At 55.0% G+C, this 19,698-nt stretch overlaps 3 protein-coding genes and 1 long non-coding RNA gene across 4 annotated transcripts; 3 read left to right on the forward strand and 1 right to left on the reverse strand.

Moving 5' to 3' along the window:
* Nucleotides 1–1,737: 1,737 nt before the first annotated feature.
* On the forward strand, nt 1,738–6,784 carry RAB4B (RAB4B, member RAS oncogene family). Its single transcript, XM_032227959.1, has 8 exons — nt 1,738–1,813; nt 1,921–2,001; nt 2,199–2,313; nt 3,025–3,087; nt 3,405–3,559; nt 4,032–4,127; nt 4,436–4,576; nt 4,836–6,784. Exons 1-8 carry the CDS (start codon nt 1,798–1,800, stop codon nt 4,871–4,873), a joined length of 705 nt encoding a protein of 234 aa, XP_032083850.1. The 5' UTR covers nt 1,738–1,797; the 3' UTR covers nt 4,874–6,784.
* LOC116515758 lies at nt 5,406–12,479 on the reverse strand. Its single transcript, XR_004256276.1, has 2 exons — nt 10,892–12,479; nt 5,406–8,268 (listed from the first exon to the last, which is right to left on the reverse strand). It is a non-coding gene; the product is annotated as an uncharacterized LOC116515758 (long non-coding RNA).
* LOC116515751 (egl nine homolog 2-like) lies at nt 9,653–12,877 on the forward strand. Its single transcript, XM_032227957.1, is given in 7 exon segments — nt 9,653–9,823; nt 10,028–10,305; nt 10,307–10,367; nt 10,369–10,491; nt 10,493–10,651; nt 12,375–12,387; nt 12,390–12,877. Coding segments are annotated over 7 exon segments (777 nt in total). The 5' UTR covers nt 9,653–9,811; the 3' UTR covers nt 12,521–12,877.
* LOC116515526 lies at nt 12,803–15,119 on the forward strand. Its single transcript, XM_032227637.1, has 3 exons — nt 12,803–13,005; nt 13,476–13,542; nt 13,933–15,119. The coding sequence occupies exons 1-3, from the start codon at nt 12,803–12,805 to the stop codon at nt 14,731–14,733; spliced, it is 1,071 nt and encodes a 356-aa protein (XP_032083528.1). The 3' UTR covers nt 14,734–15,119.
* The last annotated feature ends 4,579 nt before the right edge of the window (nt 15,120–19,698 follow it).

The following is a 19,698-nucleotide window of genomic DNA, read 5'->3' on the forward strand; positions in this document are numbered from 1 at the left end:
TCCAACTTTAGTCGCTGCAGCCCCACAGATTGACAGGACTGCCCAGTGTCAGCTGATCACCCTGCCCAAATATTTGTTTGGAAATAGGTTTGAGCTGGTGTGTTTGCGTTCCCCTAGTCTTTCTGCACTCAATATTTTTTCCTTCTGCATTTTTTTTGCAACCACATTATGTTTAAATGTATTTTCCCCTAAAGAGAGTATTTGGGACACTCTTCCTTGAACCCCCAGGTGTAGGTATTCTGTGAGAAGGACAAGGTCCTTGGTGCTCTCTGAGCCTGCTTGTTTTCTTGCAGACATTTCATTATTCAAACCAGGTAACATCATCATCAGTGCTAGTAAAGAAGAGCTTTCTGCACATAGCAGAAGCACTGAAAAATTACCTCTGTGGCCTGGGGAGCATCGTGCGCTTTGCAAGATGTAATGGGGCTTGTGAGGTTAATATTAACTGGAGCAGTGGTTGGAATAAAGCTTTGCTGATATGAGGAAGTATATATCTCAGCAGCAGTTCAACCTCCCTCCTGCCACCTGTTGACAATCCAGGCTCCTTCCGGGCAACCTGCTTCTTCTTCCCCAGTCCTGAAAACTGCCCAACTCAGAAAGCGTGACTCACACATCGGCTTTGACTTGCTCAAGATAAAGAATGCCAGATTAGGAAGAGAGGGAGGGGAGACATCCAGGCTCAGCTGGCCCTTCTTGACAGTTTAGTAGCTTGAGATGCCAAGAGGAAGGTGTATTGTGTTAAATGATGGGTGGGGGGCTTAGGGTTCACTTACTGGAATTTCATCCCTTGAGGTCTCAAGCTTTGCTGGTGGTCTGAGGGGGTGGGGAGGTCATATGTACCCCTAAATGCCCCCTGGGCTCTCTGAACCGCCACCTCTCCCTGCCTGCTCCAGGACTCAGGAGGAGGAAGTGCTCTACTGTGCCTTGCCCCATAGCGCTTGCTGGGCACGGCTGTTTCCCTGGCAGGGACAGGGTGTTCCTGCCAAGAGCAGCTTGTCTCTTCTGCCAGCCTCCCGGAACGGGCTTGCAGGAGCCTGTGGGGCTGGAGAAAGGCTCAGTGGGATGCTGGGGAATAATATTCTACCAGGCCAAGATGGGCTGTCCATTGTCAGATCAGCCCTTTGTGGCTTGACCTCGGCTCCTTCGTTGCCCAGATCTCCTGGCCCAGCCTCCCACCCGGGTGTCGAGGGTACATGAGGGCACAGCGATCGCTGGAGCAAAGGGGGTGGGTGGGTGGGTGGTCAGACTGGGATATGGATCAAACGTGAAGGCAGAGGGGGGCCTCGGCGGGAGGGAGGAGACGGACAGCCGCCTAGGCGGAACCGCTTGCATCTGAAGGCTTCGGGCCAGGCTACGCTCCGACGACCAGGTGGAAAAAGGGAGACAACTCCGCACCAGTTGGGCGTGGCGGTTTCACCCAGAGGACCTAGAAGGAAGGAAGGCGAGCGCCCTTCTGGCTGACAACCAGCCGTGATGTCTCGCGGGAGCCCCCGCATAACGCGTTCCAGCTATTTGCCTGAATAAAGGCAGGAAGGAAGACACAACCCTCCGCCGCCACCACCAGCCCTACCGGGCGCTCTGGGCTCACTTCCGCCGCGCTGCCCCTTTTATACCATCTGTCCGACTAGCGTTCCTCTGATTGGCGGCTCGGTCTGAGGCTCAGGCTCTCATTGGCTTGGCCGCTGAAGTCATCTCTCCGCGACGGCCGTCCCGACCGGCTCCCTGGGCGCCGCCATATTGCGCGTCGAGGCCGGCGGGCGGGCGGAGGAGAGGGCCAGGGCCGCCCCGTCGCCCGCCATGTCGGAGACCTACGGTGCGTGGGCGACGGGGGCGCGGCGGGATCGGGGGGGGGGGGTCGCGGCGGGGGCGGCGGGGGCCTCTGCAAGGGCTGCCTCCCGTCTCTCTCTGTCTCCCGCGCAGACTTCCTCTTCAAGTTCCTGGTCATCGGCAGCGCCGGCACCGGAAAGTCCTGCCTGCTGCACCACTTCATCGAGAGCAAGTGTGAGTCCCATGGGGGGGGGGCGCACCGGGGGGGGGGGGGGCTGGGCCCGTGGCGGCGTCCGGGGCTGCGGCCGGGGCTGCCCGATCGGAGCCCCCGGGCGGCTGCGGCTCGGCCCATCCGGCGGGACGGCTCAGCCGCTCTCTGCGCCGTCCCCGGGCTGACCCGCCGCCCTCTCGCCCCTCTCGGCGCCCGGCAGTTAAGCAGGACTCCAACCACACCATCGGGGTGGAATTCGGGTCGAAGGTGGTGGCCGTCGCGGGCAAAACGGTGAAGCTGCAGATCTGGGACACGGCCGGGCAGGAGCGGTTCAGGTCAGCGGCAGGGCGAGGCTGGGGACGGGGCTGCGGCCGTCGGGGGTCTTTGGCGAGGGCAGCCCCCTCCTCCCAGTCACTGGGAAGGCGCTTTGGGGAGAGCGGGACCTCCCTGCGGGACTCGTCCCTGTGAGCAGCCTGGATGCGGCCCAACTGGGGAGGCCGCCTGGGGTGGGGGATCTTTAAAGGGTTTGGAGTAACTAGTTTTGATCTGCAGTCCCAGGATGGATTGATGGATTTCCGGGAGAGCCTGGACTGCAAGGCTTGCATTGGTTCACCCCCCAGCTTGCAAGATCAGCCACCTGCTGAATTTCCTGGTTGATATTATTCTTTTCATACCTCAGTCGTTAACCTTCTGTTTTGAAAAGACGTCAAGGACGAATTGGGGCTGGGGGCTGGGTGGGAGGTTTCCTTCCCGATTAAGACTTGTTTGTACAAGGCTTCAGATGCCATTCCAGTTTTTCAAAGTCTTCTCTGAAACAAAGAACGCTTTGTCTGCAAGTTTGGATCCAAACCTGTCCACCTGTTGGCCTAGAGAACGCTCCGTGGCTCACAGAAGGTTCCAGAGTAATAATCGTGGCTCTAAGGACACAATGCGGCATCTAGGAACCATTTAGGAATAAGGTTCAAGTTGGACGAGTGCCATTTCCATCGCTTGCGTTACACCCAGTCTGCCATAGCCGCGTCGAGCCTTCCTTGCTTTCTCTCTAGGTCTGTTACTAGAAGCTACTACAGGGGTGCAGCCGGGGCGCTTTTGGTGTATGACATCACGAGGTGAGCATGTTGCACCCCCATCTCTTTCCTTTCCTTTCAGCAATAGGAATTCCTGGGAAGGGGCCGTTTCTGCTACGGCTCTTCACGGAATTTCCATTGTAGAAGCAAAGCTGTGATGCCGTTTCTTAGCAGAATTTGGGGTGCAGGGAAGAGGAGCACCTTGACACACAGACTGGCTGTGGGGAGGGGTCAGTTACCGGTAGGCCAGCAGGGGGATTTGGGGGAGGAATCCGGCGGAGAAATCTGTTTCCTTTCCCTCTTTGGGACAAAGCTGCATTTTCTTGTCTGGCATTCAATCTGTCGATTCCATCTTACAGCAGAGAGACCTACAACGCCTTGACCAATTGGCTAGCCGATGCCCGGACTCTGGCCAGCCTCAACATTGTCATTATTCTATGCGGCAACAAGAAGGATTTGGATGCTGACCGGGAAGTCACTTTTTTGGAAGCTTCTCGTTTTGCTCAAGAGAACGGTAATGCGGGGGGGTGGGGGAGAGGGATGGGGGGCTGGAGGGAGCTCAGCCCCTGGAGCTTTGCTCTCCCTGGGAGCACCTCAGTGCCGCTGGGTTGAGTGGGGAGCAGTTGCTCTCGGCTTCCTTCCTGGGCCACCCATGCGGTTGACCTGTTGGACCAGAGCAGGGGGAGGCAGCCATGGGGAGCTGCTGCTGAGATGCTTTGGGCTGGAGGAGCAGCCACCTCGGGTCAACTGCCGGGCTGTTTGTCCCAGCATCCGTCTCTCCTTGAGGGCTCGGAGCTTGGGGAAACCATGGGAGGCCTGGCCTTGATCTCCAATAAGCCCCCTCTGCATCGCTTGGTTTGGGTTTCTGTCCTGGGGTGCAGGAAGACTCCCCCCACCCTTCCATTGCTTTAGCCCTGCTGGGTCCAGAACCTGCATTGAAGTCTTAATCGGGGCCTCTCCTCCTCCTCCTCCTCCTCCCCTGGCAGAGCTGATGTTCCTGGAGACCAGTGCCTTGACTGGAGAGAATGTAGAAGAAGCTTTCCTGAAATGTGCACGGACCATCCTGAATAAAATCGAATCAGGTGGTGGTCATTTATTTTTTTAGCATATTTGTGAACTTCTGAGTCCTGAAGGACGCTGGATGGTGTGTGACTATGGAAACTGTTGTGCAGTCAGCCGTACAAATCTTTTGGTTAATTCCCTCAGTCCGCCTGGGCCAGAGGCTTAGTGGTTAGGGTCAAAACGGCTTTGAACGGTTTGAAATTGGGGGTGCCCCTGGGACTTGCCCAAACTCTCTCTGGATAAGTTGACTCACGTGGCAAAGAGGACCGACTGTTCTGGGGGACTGTGGCCAAATCTAGTGGTACCTGACTGTCTCTTCCCCTGCCAGGTGAGCTCGACCCAGAGAGGATGGGCTCCGGTATCCAGTACGGGGATACGTCCTTGCGGCAGCTGCGCAGCCCCGGAGCAGCCAGGCACAGGCGCGGCAGCAGTGCACCTGCTAGGGCCCAGGCCCCCACCGGCTTGCAAGGTGAGCGAGGAGCTGCTCCCCAGGGCTCTGCCATTCGGGGCCCTCCGTCTGCTGCACCTCCAGCGGACTGGCTTTAGCCCCCCCTGCATCGGAGCCACAGGCAAGAAAGCCACCTTCGAGTGGAATGGGGAGCATTGGTAAACAATCTCCAGGCCGCTATGGTGGTCAGGAGGTTTTGGCCACAGTCCAGCCCCCAGGGGGAGGTGTGAAGGCCTGTGCCAATGCAGCCCCCCACCCCAAACTCCTCCTCTTTCCCCAGTGCTGGAACTCCGCTGCTCTGGACCCAGGGCTCCATGAAGCCTCCTCTTCTGTTGGGCCTCGTGGGCTGAAGACCCCACCGCACCCCCGCTGTGGCTGCCACGGCCACTGCTGCTTCCTCCCCCTTGCCTCGCCTCCTGTCCTAAGGGCAAGAAGGGGTGCGCAGTTCGGCTATCAGATTTCCTAGCAGAAGGTTTGCACGAGTAGCTGAGGCCAGGCCCCCGCATCCCTCCCCTCGCACACTGCTGCTCCCCAAAGGTATTTGTGTGGGGGTGCCCCTGGAGGGCGTGGGCCTTCTTGGTCCCTCTGATTGGCCAGGAGTGTCGGTGTCCCTCCTGAGATGCACTACTTTCTCTCTTTCTTCCTTCGCTCTGCAGACCTTGAACTCTTTCACAGTGCACCGAGTCTCAACCTGCTTTGAGAAGTGGTGGTGGGGGGAGGTTTGGGGGCAGGTGGGAGCACAGTTATGCGGGTGGAAACTCTGGTGGTCCCCGGCCGAGTGCCTCTCCCCTCAGGTTCGCTTGTGCAGGTGGCCTTTCCAGGCGTTTGGCTTCCCAGGCCCCTCTTATGCTCGGCCGTTGCCTCTGCCTGTAGCCCCCCCCCTTTTCCTGGGCTGCAGAGGCTGGGCCAGGCCAAGGCCAGTGGGAGGTTTTTTTTGTGCACTGTTGATGGAGCGAGAAATGCTCCCTTCGGCAATTTCTTTGAGCTCTTTCCTGGTGATTTACTCTGGGCTGAGTCTACAGCAAGGAAGCCACAGTGCTGGCGGAAAAATCCCTCTTCCCGGCTGTGGAGGAAGCTGTGGGGCTATTGGCCCCCCCCCCCCCGGCCCTCCGTTTGGGTGAGCTTGGATTCCGGCCTCCTCTCAAGTGTTGCAAGACGGACGGAGCTCCGGAGCCTTTGAGCGGCAAACGTCCCACGTTTGACAAAGCAGCCAGAGAGCCCAGCCTGAATTTGTCATAAGGAGTTGGGGGAAGCCTACCAGGTTATGGAATTGCCCCCAGTCCCTCCCTCCCTCCCGTGGCCAGTGTTCCCAGACTTGCTGTGCGTGGTCCCTCGGCCCCGCCTGGGTCCTGCAGAGGAAGGGGGGGGGGGTTTGGGAGGGATCTCTTGAGAGGCCCCAGCTCTGAGGAGGAGGAGGGTTCCCCCTCCCCGCATTACAATAGTCTCTCTCAACCCTCTGGCACTGCCTGCCCCTCTCCCTCCCGCCCCCTTTCTCCAGTGGGCCAGGAGCTGCCTCCCTGTGTGTTGAACCCACATGTGCATGGGTCCGCAGGGGTCTGGTTTTTGGCAGCCGTCCAGAATGAGGCCTGGGTCCAGATGGTGGGCTTGGAGGAGTTTGCTGGGCCACACGTCCTCCTGGTTGACTGAGCGAGGAAGGAAGGAAGGTGGGATCGCAGGGTTGAGCTGGCAGTTCCTTCTGGCCATGGGTGGTTGCCCCCCTTGCAGGAAGAGGCGGTGCTCTGAGTTGGGGCTTCCTCCCCTCCCAGTTTTATAACCACCTAATGGGAAGATGGGGAGCTGGAGGTGGGGTCTGCTTCTGTTTTCCACCAGGGTGTAGGAATCTCTGTGGCCGCCACTTGTGTGCTGGGAAGGTTTCGCATTCCTCTCCTGAGCAGAAAGGAAGGTGAAACGGGGGGGGGGGCAGGGGGGGGGGCTTGGATTTTATTTTTAAGTGTCGTGTTTCTCTCTGTTATTTATTCTCCTGTGTGAAGGGCAGGAAGGGGCTGGCTTTGCAGGTGGGGTCCCTGCCCTCCTTTGCCCGGCTTGATTCGCTTCAGCTTTGAAGGAGGAGGGGGACTCCCTTCCATCCAGAGTGGGACAGCTGACAGTTATACGCAGTTTAAAACTTAAATCTTCCGGTTTATTTTATTTTTTCTATGAACGCAAACATTCCCTCCAACTTTGAGGCTGTGAAATTGCTGCTCATACATAAACGTTTTCCCCCCCTTTTACATGCCAGAATTGTGATGCCTTTTTCCTTTCGAAGCAATATGTGTATATGGTAGCTAAGCAGAAGGGCCGAAGGCTGCTCCAGGAGAGGGCAGGCGGCTGCGTGGGTCGAGATCAGCGCTGCTTGTGGGGGAAGAAGGGACGAGGCTGCCATGGTTTATAACCGCGGTTGACCTGCTTGGGGAATCTCACCCGCAGGGCCCCCAGCTAACCCATCATCCCCGCCAAGAGTGAAGCCGGGCTGGGCCTTGGGAAGGAGCTGCTCTCCTGAGCAGAGGTCTCCACCCAGGGCAGTTCGGAGCCTTGTGGACTTCAGCTCCCAGAATTCTTCTGCGTCTCCATCGGGCCCTCTGGTGGTGGCAGGAGCCGTTTCCCCCATGATTTCTGCAACCTTCTTTTAGAACCGTCCTCAGCTGGGAAGTGCGGAAATCCTCCCTCGCTTCTCCAGTCAAAAAGCTAATTTGCTCCCTCCTTTGCTTAACGTGGGCGATGGATCTTTCCCTCTCACGGACAGCTTAGGCTTGGTGGCCATACAGCTGTTTGCCAAATGTCCCTGCTTGTGTGCAGTCGTCTTTTTAATTTTTCCAAAGAGACCTGAATCCCCAACCTGCCACCCCCAGATGGGGAGAGGAGTGAGCCCTGCCGTTTGCCCTCAGGGAGGGGAAGAACTCCTGGGAGGGAGGCAAAAGAACTCCAAGGGAGAAACAGGCATTTTTCATGGCCCTTTTCATTTTTTCAAAGGACAGGAGAATCCTCAGGACTCTCTTATTCTCAGAAGCTGATCCTGTCCTTTATGATAGGGAGGGAGGGATGAGGAAGCAGCCGTCCTCACTGAAGACAATTCTGTAGCCCTTTTAATAACAAATCAGCAGGGTAACAAGAAGCCGTCAACTCAGAACATATATGCAATTAACCGTATCAAGGAATGATCCTGTAGTACTTTAACTCAGACTGAATCCTTACTGGAGTTCTCCATGCTTTATCACATTTTTTGCCTGTAACTGAACAGAAATTAGAAAAGACAAATAGGGAAACGTTATCAAAAATAAAGAGCAACAATTAAAAGACAAGTTTCCCAGTTAATCATGGGGCTCCTCTTCTGAATGAAAGTTCTTTATCTCCTCCTCCAAATCCACAGGTCAAGTGGGTGGCAGGGACCCACCAAGAGCTTCCAGGAAGGAGCCTCTCTTGGCCACACGTGACTCTCACTCGGCTGCGATCTGAAAGTGAAGGTGCCTCTTAGCTCAGCTCCCAAAAACGGACCCCCCCCCTGTGTTTTCAATTCAGAGGAAGAACTGGACAGGCCTCTGCTGGCTGAAACTGGGTGGGCTTAGAAGCCCCCTCTAAACACTTGGGATGGTGGTGTTGGGGGGGCCTTCAGGGAGACCCTGGCTGGGTAGCAGCCTATGGTTTTCACTTCCCAAAACGTTGGAGCCAGGGGGTGGGGGGCTGCACCAGTGGTTTGCCACACACAGGGCAGAGCTCTAGAAAGAAAGCAGGGAAGAAAATTTGTAGATTTATTATAATTTATAGGCCGCCCTTTTCCCTGAGGGGACTCAGGGCGGCTTACAAAAACACGGGAAAGGGGGTACAAAGACAAAAAGCATAAGACAGTACATATATTAAAAAATAGAGCACAACATTCATTCATCATTCGGGAGGGGACGAACTAAGATTTTTATCCCCAGGCCTGACGGGATAGCCAGATCTTAAGGGCCGTGCGGAAGGCCTGGGCGGTGGTGACCCCTTGGCTTTGCTTGCAGCATGTGGGGAAAGGGGAGGCGGAGACCGAACCCCCCTGCCAGAGTTCAACACCCCCCCCTTCAATAATTTGATTTTCCAGCCTTTGGGGAAATCGAGGCAAGAATTCCGGGGAGGAGGCAACCGATGGTTTCTATGGGATGGCCTGCGCGGCTTCCTTGCTGGCGCCCCCTTAGGAAGGTTGAGTTCTTTTACCTTCCCTGCTTGATGGCGGGACCACCCAGGAGCCCCCCCCTCCCTCCCTCAGGCGAAGCTTTGCTCACCGGCTGTGCCGGAAGCCTCTGGTGGCTGACCCAAGCTGACCATCTTTGCCTCCCTTGGCCGTGTGTGTGTGTGAGAGAGAGAGGGAGGGAGGGGGGAGGGAGAGAGGAACACTTTGTCCAACCTGGGGGAACAGCTCCTCCTCCGAAAACCTTCGGGCGGAGGGGACGCTGGCGAGGTGCGGCGTTCAGGGAGCGCTTGGCCGGATTGAGTCGGGAGAATTACTGGGGCTGCACCCCTGCCTCGCCCCCACCGCCCCGGGCCCCGACCTGAGCTGGCTGGAGAGGCGCCGGGGTCTGCCCGGAGCGGCCGCAGGAGACAAAGCGGCGAGCAGTGGGGGTCGCTCTGGGGCCGGGCCGGGCGCTTCGGCTTTCTGCGCTGCAGAAGAGGCTCCCCTCCGGCCCCGCGGAGCTCCCCGGAGCAGCCCGGCTCAGGCCGCGCCGCTTGAAAAGCTGCTTCGGCACGAAAGCCAAGGCCCCGCGCGAGCAGGAAAGAGCAGCCGCCACCGGCGCCCCGAGCCACCGCCGCGCGCTCCCTTGGCGCTTCCTCGGCTCGGAGGGGCGAGCGCGGGTCCCGTGTGGCGGCATTAGGGGCGGCTCCTCCCGGCGCTCGCGCGAGGCTGCCCGGGGGGCGCTTGGCCAGGAGCCCGGCAGGACAGGCGGCGGCTCCTGCGCAGGTGAGAAGAGCCTGGTGCGCGCTAGGAGGAGCCCCTTCTGAGCAGAGCGCGGCGAAGGGGACGGCCGAAGACCGCCGCAAGCCGGCCGGTGCTCCGGCGGGGGGCAGCCCTGAGCCGGAGGACACCCTGCCGCCGAGTCCCCAGGCGCCCACGCCAAAGGCCAAGTTGCGCCTCAGTTGCTTCCCCGGGATTTGGTCGCGCCGGGTGACCCGGTTGGCCCCCGGACAGCGGCCCGTCCCGCCCCGCCCCGCCGGGATCTCCCGCTGCCCTCCCCCGGCTGTTCGCCGTTTGGGGCATCGCGGCCCCGCCAGCCTCTGCCGCAGGCCAGGATGATGGGAGCTGTGAGCGGGGCCCTGACCTGGGATGCCTGGCGCGGGAGGGGCGGTCTCCGCGCGCTCGTCCCGTGCTGATCCCTCCCCCCCCCCAACCTCCCCGCGCTCCGTTCCTTCCCGGGGCTGGGGCTGGGGCTGGGGGGGCGTTGGGAGCGCTGTGTCCGCCCAGGGCCGTTGCGCGCTCACCCCCTGCTCTCCCTCCCCCTCCCGCAGGCAACCGGGACCTCTGGGGGCCTCGCGGGGCAGCCCTGGCGCTTGCAAGATGCTGCCGGCCCGCGCCGAGCGCCGCCCGCCGCTGAGATGGACGCCTCTCTCCCGGAGGGCCCTGCCGTAGGGCTGCCTGCGGGCCAAGGCAGGCAGGCGCCGGCGGGCCGCGCGGAGGGCAAAGTGGTCTCCGTCCGCGGCCTCCTCTGGCTGGCCCTGACCCGGGAGTCGAAGCGGCCCAGGCCGGAGGCGCGGCGCTGGGAGGCGGAGCGCGCGGCCGAGCGGGCGGCGGCAGCGGGAAGAGCCCCCCGGCCGGCTGGCTTGCGACTACGTGGTGCCCTGCCTGGCCTCGCTACGGCCTCTGCGTGAAGGACGCCTTCCTCGGGGAGGCGCTGGGCGGGCAGATCCTGGCGCAGGTGGAGGGGCTGCACCGCGGCGGCAAGTTCCAGGACGGGCAGCTGGTGCTTCGCAGAGGCGGGGCCCGCCCGCCGCATCCGCGGAGACCAGGTCGCCTGGGTGGAGGGCCGGGAGCCCGGCTGCCGAGCCATCGGCGCTCTCATGGCCCGCCTGGACCAGCTCATCCGGCAGTGCGCCGGGAAGCTGGGCGGCTACGAGATCAGCGGCCGGACGAAGGTGAGCGAGCGCCAGGCTGGAAGGGCCGCTCCCCGGGCTCAACCCCCCCCCCCCAGCCGGTCCCTCGGGCAGACGCGGAGGTTGGGGGGTCGGCCGGGGGATCTGCTCTCCGTGATCCTGCGACCCCCGAGGGCGCTGGGTAGGCAGTCCAAGAGGAAACCCCCCCCCCCGAAAGGCCTGGGTGCTTTTTGGCTCTGCCTTGAGCCTCTGCTTCCCGGGTTCGATACCCCCTCTCATTACCTGGGGAGAGACGGGCAGCTGTGGCCGATGGGGTGATGGGAGCAGCCATCCTGCATCTTTCCTGCTGTGGATTTCAGGGAAATAAGGGTCTCCAACCCCTCCCCCCCTGCCCCTTTGGAGACCTGTGGTTGGGCTGAGTCCTGGAGGAAGGGGGAGGAAGCGAGGGGGGCTGTGGGGCACATGGGTGAGGATTAGGACAGAGCCTGGGCATGCTGTGTGGATTCCTGTCCTTAACTGGCCCTGTCCACCAGCACTCTCTGACTCAGAAGAGGATCCCCCTTTGCCAGCCCCAGAGGGACCCTGGCCTAACAGCCGCCCCCCCCCCCCTCCCTGAAGTGATAAGAGGAGCCTGGGAGCCCCTCAGGAACCAGCCCTGCCTTTGCCTCCTTTTGCGGCCTGGTCAGAAGGCTCCCTCAGTTGGCATCTCCTCCCCTCTGTCCTCGGGTGACCTTGCCAGGAACATCCATCACGTGGCTGGCAGCAGCCCAGCTGGGAGGGAGCAGGTCCGGCCTCACCAGGACTGGATGTCCTCCGGTGTTCCTGGACAGGCTGCTCCTGTCCTGCGTGGGGAGAGGATCCCTGCTGCAGCGCCTCTGGCTGCCCAAGGAAGAGGTGGGCTTGGGGGGCAGGGAGGGCAGATGCCTCTTGCAGTGGCCTTTCCCCCCTCCCCCAGTGTTCATATGAACCACAATTCATGGTGAGGGCCCTCGCAAACAGCTCCTGCAAATAACTTTTGCCTCTGAGCATATCTTGAGTCCAGCTTTGTCCACCTTGGATTTGAAGGAGAAACCTCTCTGGTTAGAGTCTCTCTGTTGTGTGTGGCTGGGGTTTTCCTCTTGTAGGGAATGCTAAAATAAAAGCCTCTGACCTTTGGAGATTAGCTGGGGATTAAAACTGCAACCGCACTTGGGCAGGAAGGGGGGGGGAGGGTTAATGTATTCTTAATAGGCTCCTCGCATTAGTTGTAACCCCTGAGGACGTATTCATGGGACCAAAGGGGGGGGAAGGGGAGTCGCCTTAGGACCACTTATGAAAACCCTTCCTTTTGAATCCAGGAGTGTGTTGGGGCTAGAACTTACAGTTAAAGTCTTGCTCAAGTTCAAGTTCAAGTTTTTGTTTCCTTTTATTTTTGTTAATAAAATTCATTTCTTACGATCCAAGTTTTTTGTAAGGATTTATTTCCAACACTCTGAAAGGAGAGCATCTTGCCCGCCCTTGCCTCCTGTGACTGGGGTGGCCTGCAGGGAGGGTATGTGGGGTCAAACAGCTCTGAGACCAGCGAGGCTCAGGATTCCGCCTCGGCACCTGTTTGATGGTGGCGGAAGATTTGCTCTGCTTTGGAATGCTGGGAAGTGCCTTGCCAGGGAGGTCCTTGGCTGTGAGGACCACCTGGAGGGGCGGGGGGGGGTGGCCTTCTGCGGGCAGCCCTACTGGACTTGCCACTGCTCACCCTCCCCTTCCCTCCTCTCCTCCTGCCTCCCAGGCCATGGTGGCCTGTTACCGGGCAATGGCCTGGGCTACGTGCGGCACGTGGACACACCCCACGGAGACGGCGCTGCGTCCACCTGCATCTACTATCTCAACCGCAAGTGGGAACAGCAAGGTAGGTGCGGCAGGTGGGGCGCGTGAGGAGGGGCTGCAACTCCTGGCTCTTGGTGGGCTTCGTGGGTTGCTCCCTTGACTTCCGAAGCAGCTCAGGCAGTTGGAGCACGGCTGAGGCTCAGGTGGTGCTTCAGGTGAACGTAGGGAAGCCAAATCCTCACTCTTGAAAAGGGGGGGGGGTTCCATGGCTTCTAGAAGGCTGCAAAGAGGAGGGGGGCCTGGGGGTGAGGCCTGGGGTCTTGGACAGAGGCCTTTTCGTGGCCACAGGATCGGGTGTCAGCCAAGCCCGGGACAGGGGCTGCCCTTCCGATGCCCCCGGCCTCTGTGGCCAGCCTGAAGGGCCCTCCTTGGCCCCCTCGCCCCAGGTGCACGGGGGCCTCACGGCAGATCCTGCCCAGAGGGGCCGGCCCGGTGGTGGCCAACATCGATCCCATCTTTGACCGGCTGCTGATCTTCTGGTCCGACCACGCAACCCCGCACCAAGTGAAAGTGCCAGGGCCTTTGCCACCAGGGTGACGGGGGCTGCTGGAGGGAAGGGCTGGGTGCCAAGAACGAGCATTGCCAATGAAGCCATTTTGCCCCCACAATGACGTGTTGGCAATGGGGGGGGGGAGTGGACCAGATGGAGCACCTGCCCCCATAGAGAGGAGGCTTCAGAGACGGCTGCCCCCCAGGAAAGAGGCAGGGAAGTCCAGTGTCAGAACCCTCCATAGGCTGGAGGCTGGGATGCCAAGCCAGACCTGGGTCCATGGGCTGGAACAGAAGACCGGTCCCCTTCCCCTGGGGGAGGCGTCTGGGGCTGCTGCCGGAAAGTCTGGGGGCGGGGTGCTTCTTTTGCGGGAGGGGCCTGCCCTACTCAGGTCATGGGGGAAGTATTCTTGCGCCCTACCCATAGATGGCTCCCCATAGAGACACCCCCCCACCCTCAGCCCCTCTCCCAGTCCCAGCTGCCCCCTGACCTCTTTTCTGCCCCCTGCCCAGGTATGCCATCACAGTCTGGTATTTCGACGCCAAGGAACGGGCCAGAGCCAAGGAGGCACACCAGCGGGGTAGAGGGGAAGGGGGCTCCTTTGAGCAGAGGTGCCGTGGGATTGGAGTGGTCTGCTTGCAGCCCCCGTGGGGCTCTTCCTCTGGGAATAGCTAGCCCAGTTAGCCGACCCTCAGACCCAGCTTTGGAAGCTCCATGGACTGCTGTCCAGAGGGGCTTGGCTGGTGGGAGCTGGCCAGGAGAGTCCGCCGTGAGCAGCGAACAGAGGCTGCTGCTCCCTTGAGGGTCCTTCGGCCTTTGGGGGCCACTTCACAATCGGGGCTCCAAAGGCTACGACAGAGCAGGGAAAGGAGCAGGGAAAGGGGGGGGAAGGGCGGGGGGGGGGCCACCGGATAATGTGGGCCTGCTGGGAAGGAGGCTCTCCTGTAACTCCATCCCCCCTCCCACGCAGCTTCTGCTCAGAAGGAAGGAGCCTCTTCTTGCGACAGGGGCTGACGGCCCACGTGATGGATGGAAGACGTTGCCGTGGGAACCTGACTGGCGAGGCCCGCGCCTCACTGGCCATCCCAGCTGCCTGCGGATGCTGCCACTGCTTTGGCTGGGAGGCCCCGATGCAGGGAGGGGGCCCCGGGGAGAGAGGGGCCTCGGGTGCAAGGAGGACCCTGGGCGTGTGTCTCTGTGGTGCGCAGCCGTGCTCTGGCCAGTCTGTAACGCAGCTCCACTTTGCACATGGGGTGCTATGGGGCACCCCCTGGCTGGCCCCTCCGGCTGCTGCCCGCATCACCCCTTTGCGGGTGAGGGGAGAGAGAGAGACTGCGCAATAAAGATACCTCATTTGGAAACGCTCTCGGCTGATCTCTTGGGGAGGGGGCTTGGGGTTAGAGTGCCCCAGCTGCGCCCCCACGACTGCTGTGCACCCAGGAGGCCCCATTGTTGGCCCTGTTCCCACGACAGGCGGCGGCAGTTAGGATCAGGTCAGCCTGGTTTGTTTCTGGTGGGCTTTTGCCTTGGCAGCCCCAGGGAAGACCCCCCCCTTCATGGGTTGTGGGCTGTTCCTCTGAGCTCTCCTATCCTTCCTTGGGGGGGGGGGGCTCAGTCTGGATTGTTGGAAAGACTTCTCTGCCTTCTAGTCCTGGGAAGCCTCCAGAGGGTCCATGGGAGGGCAGCGGGGGGGGGGAGGGGGATTTTGGGAGTAGCCAGAAGGGAAGGGTGCAGACAAGGAGGCAGCCAGCAGGTGGAGCCCTTGAGTTGACTTGGACCCCTTGCAACACCCCCCCCCCCCCCCAATGGCAGGAAGGTTTTTTAAAAAACGATTTTATTTTTCCCTTCCAAATTCATTCAGAGATTGGCGGCTTTGGGCCCAACTGCCTGAGGAGTGGTGGGCCGTTGTATCCTCTCCTCTTGGGGATGGGAATGGTCAGATGGCTGGCCAGGCCCCACAGTGTCCTCAGGGCCTCCTGCGTGGGGGGGCTGAGCTGGCCCAGGGAATGCTGGGAGTTGAAGTCCACACATCAGCGTTGCCAAGGCAAGAGTGAGGGCTAGGCTGCCAATAGACCCTCCCTACGAGGCAGCAAGTGCCCAAACAAGCCGGGAGGGGATTTGGGGCCTTTCTGTAGGGAAGCATCTCCTCGCAAAGACAGCAACAAAAGGGCACAGGCGTGCAGGGTAAACAAGGCTGCCTTTTCAATCTCTGGCTCTGCCCAGGTCAAAGCCTGGCCTGTGCCAGGGAGGGGGGAGCTGCTCGGGTGGGTGGATCACACGGCAGCGGGGAAGGCTGGCAGCTTCCAGGTTTCGCCCATCCACCTCCCCACCCCAAAATAGCCTTTGCTAAGAAGTCGATCCCCCAATTATCACGGGAAGATGGCACAAGATGAGGGATGCAGCTGATCTCTTGCCCTTAAGTGGGGAGGGGGGGGGACAAAGGGGAGAAGGCAGGCCTGGCAGATGGGGCCCCTCTCAGCCAGAAGAGGCCCCTTGCTGCCTGGGCTGCTGAACGTCAGGAATCTTCTTTTTTTTGGTAAGTTTTTATTTTATTGTAATATAACAATACGTCATGCATTAAACAGTGTGTCATCTGGGTACAATATTTTGTGCAATAACAATTCAAAATTATAATCATTCATTATTTATCTATTCCAGTTTTTATACCAATACTTAAATATCTAATACTATAATAATTATCTTCTTAATTGATTGACTATTAATTAGGTTAACTCGACGCATTTTTACACGGCTGATTTTACTTCTAATTCTTATATTATTCTCTAAACATCAATAAATGATTCCCCTATAATATAATAATCAGTTTGTTCTTACTTTTTAATTGCCAGTGTTAATCTGTTCATTTCTGCACATTCTAATGCTTTCCTAATTACATTCTCCTCTGTGGGAATATCTTATGTCTTCCAAATACAATCCTAGCTGCTGTTATAACATGAATGATCAAATATACATTTTCTTTACTATAAGTTTCTGATAAAATCCCCAACAGGAATATTTCAGATTTTAAGGCTATATGTTGTTGTATCATCTTTTTATCCACATATGTATTTCACTTCAGTATTTTTTTGCTTCTGCTACCACATAGGAGAGTACAAGCCAGGTAACCTGATGACATTTACAACATTTAACTGATTTGTCCTTAAACATCTTTGCCAAACTGCTGGTGGCAAATGCCATCTATAAAACATCTTATACAAATTCTCTTTATCCCCATAATTGCTAGTTCTATCGTACAACCATATTTTCCCCCCCAGGCTATCATTGTTTCCTTCACTTGTTCTTCTTCTCACTTAATACTCAAGAAGTAGCTATACAATTTCTTTATCATCCTCTCTTCTGTTCCTCTTAATATCTAATTCTGTCAAATCCATATAGAAACCATATAATTTAGCATCTTTTTCGTACCTAGATTGTATTTTCAGTTGTGTATACCAATCCATAACGATCCCTTGTTTTTCTCATCCTTGCTTAGTTTTGAGCTTCCCCTTTCTGTCAAATATCCTTGTATCTAACAATGTTTCCCTTAGTCATAATATTTGTGTGTATTAATGCTTCCATGTCGAAAGCGAAACTTTCGCTTTCTTTAAATAGTGTTGATCTCTAACCTTCTCCCATACTAACAATGGCATTTCTTATATGGTCTCTTTGAAAGCACATGTTATCTTACTTTCCCCACAGCGTAAGAAGGCATCCCAATTGCCAATCTTCTCCCTCCAGTGTCAATTAGCCTTCTGTTTCTCAGCCACAACCAATTCTTTCATCCATGTTAACGCCGCTGCCTGCTAATATAATTCCCAGTTTGGTAATCCAAAACCTCCTCTAACTCTTGCCTCCTGTAACATTTTAAAATTAATTCTTGCTCTTTTTCCTTGCCAAATATATTTTATTATTGATTATTAAGATCTTCAAAGTATTATTTCTCCAATCTTATTGGAATGTTTTGAATAAATATAGTAACTCGGTAGTGCATTCATCTTAATTGTAGCTATTCTTCCTATTAACGATAGTTACAAGCTTTTCCATTTCTACAGGTCTGTCTTAATTTGTTGTTATCAGCTTATAATAATTATCTTCCTTAATCGTACACATTCCACTGTTAATTTAATTCCTTTTTTTTTCCCTTTGGGATCTGGATGTCTAATCTGTTCATTAGCTCTCTTTTTTGTTTTTCTGTAATATTCTTCACTAAAATCTTTCAGACCTGCCCACTTCACCATACTATTCTATTCTTTTTAGCAGTAAGAAGTAATCACTATGAAAGAAGAAATGAAGTTAATGTCAATTAACATAAATGGACTGAATTTGACTATGAAAAGGAAATTTTAATAAATTACAAACATTAAATTGGACATAATTTGCATACGGGAAGTAATATCAAAAAGCAACAAAAAACTGCTGGAATATCAGAAAATGGAAAGTTATACACTTCCCTTCTACAACTAAGTAAGAGAGGCGTAGCGTTTTATATTAAAGAGACAATAAACAAATATTTGCGGGTGAGGAAGGGAGTATTCTAATGGTGGAGATCATAATGAATTATATAAAAAAATACTTGTAGTGGCAATATATGCACCAAATAACAATCAAGAAGATTTCTATGGTGAATTGCACAAGAAATAATAGAATTGTAGTATGAAACATATATATATTGGTAGGAGATTTTAATGCAATTGTAGATGTGGACTTGGATTACAAACCCAGCAAAATAAATTTTTTAAAAAAGCGAGGAGAAAGCTTTTTCAAAATGGTGGAAGAATAAGTATGCAAGAAGCCTGGCGAGGAGCCTACCCTCAAGAAAAATCCATTCACGTTCTACTCAAATAGAACATGTCTTGGTCCAAATAGGTAAGATGTGGATGTCAACTGAGTTAATATCCAATATAGAAGAAATAAATATTGGAATGAGTACCCGGGCGGATCATAATCCAATAAAGGTTGTATAGAAGGGACAAAAAAATAAGTTAATATGGACAATGTACCAGACAATATTGAAAGAAAAGGAATTTATACAATTTATGAAGAGCAAACTTTGTTTTTTTTGAAAGAGAACAGAAAAGAAGAAACTTCATTACAGAATGTACAGGATACAGCAAAGGCAGATATAGAGGATTAACCTAACATGTAGGGAAAGAGAAACAACAAAAAAGGAGACAAGAATAAGCATTTAAGAAGAGTATAGAAGGTAGAGATGGGAACTACAAAAAGATTAAAAAGAATATAAAAACCAAATTGATTTTTTAAAAACCATAAGTTGAACTTGATAGATAAAGAAGAGTTAGCACAAAAACTGAAGCTCTAAACGAAACTTTTTTGAAAATGCTAATAAACCAGGATGATGGCTGGCATATAGACTGAAAAAAAGAGAAAGAAAAGAAACTGATTACCAATTAACAAATGAGGAAAGAATATCCTTCCATCAAAATGAGGATAAAATAAAATAATTCATGATTATTATGAAAAAATATACAATCAAGAGACAATTCCAGAAGAAAAAATAAAACGATATTTAGAAAAATCAGTTACCCCCAGTACCAGAAACAGTTACAATACCACTAGACAAGAGAATAACAAGGATGGAATTAACAGAAGATATAAAGAATGGTTAAAGCACCAGGAATGTACCCTGGTGAAATGCCAGCAGGAATATACAAAACACTATAAGATACTATAGGTAATTCAATGTTGGAAGTATTCAATGAACTACTGTCGAAGTTGAAAGTACTGAACTCTTGGGGGGAAGCAAACATTACTCTCATATCGAAAGGAGATGCAGACCTGCAACGCATTAAAAAACTGTAGGCCAATATTGTTATTGAATGCAGAATAATAGCAGAAAGACTAAAGAGATCCTTGAATCGATTCATACATCCAGATCAGAATGGCTTCTTACCAAAGAGACAAATAAAAGACCATATGAGGATAATCCTAATACACAGCAATACTATGAAGCACACTGAGAGAAGCAAATGGCCTTGATCTTCCTCAATGCACAGAAGGCGTTTGACAGCGTGAACCGACAGTTTATGCTGAGGCAACTAAAGTTATGGGTTTTGGGAAGAGATTTATTAAGATGATTAGGCAATCTACTATAACCAAACTGCCTAAAGTGATAGTAAAGGGAGGCATGTCCTTTGTCCCTGTTCAGCTGGAAGTACTTAATAGAGATATTAGACATTATTTTTTTTAGACATTTTATTAAGATTTATAGGCCGCCCTTTTCCCTGAGGGGATCTCAGGGTGGCTTACAATCACAGGGGAGGGGGTGCAATATCAGAAGACAAACAATGTGCGAACAGAAGAAAATAATAAAACACAACTTTCATTCAGCCCTCAACACTCGGGCGGGTAAATTGGGAACCTATCCCCAGGCCTGATGGGAGAGCCAGGTCTTGAGGGCTGCGCGGAAGGTCTGGATGGTGGTGAGGGTACGGATCTCGACGGGGAGGTCGTTCCACAGGGTCGGAAGCTGCAACAGAAAAGGCTCTCCTCGTGTAGTCGCAGTCGACATTGACTGGCGGATGGGATTCAGAGGATAGGCCCAAGTCGTGCGATCTAATCGGTCGGAGGGAGGTAATCGGCAGAAGGCGGTTCTCTCAAGTACCCAGATCCACTACCCATGGAGTGCTTTAAAGGTGGTCATCAGTACCTGAAGCGCACACGGAGATCGACAGGTAGCCAGTGCAGCTCGCGGAGGATGGGTGTACCGTGGGCGAAC

Source organism: Thamnophis elegans, chromosome 12 (genome assembly GCF_009769535.1).
Source record: "Thamnophis elegans isolate rThaEle1 chromosome 12, rThaEle1.pri, whole genome shotgun sequence".
NCBI lineage: Eukaryota > Metazoa > Chordata > Lepidosauria > Squamata > Colubridae > Thamnophis > Thamnophis elegans.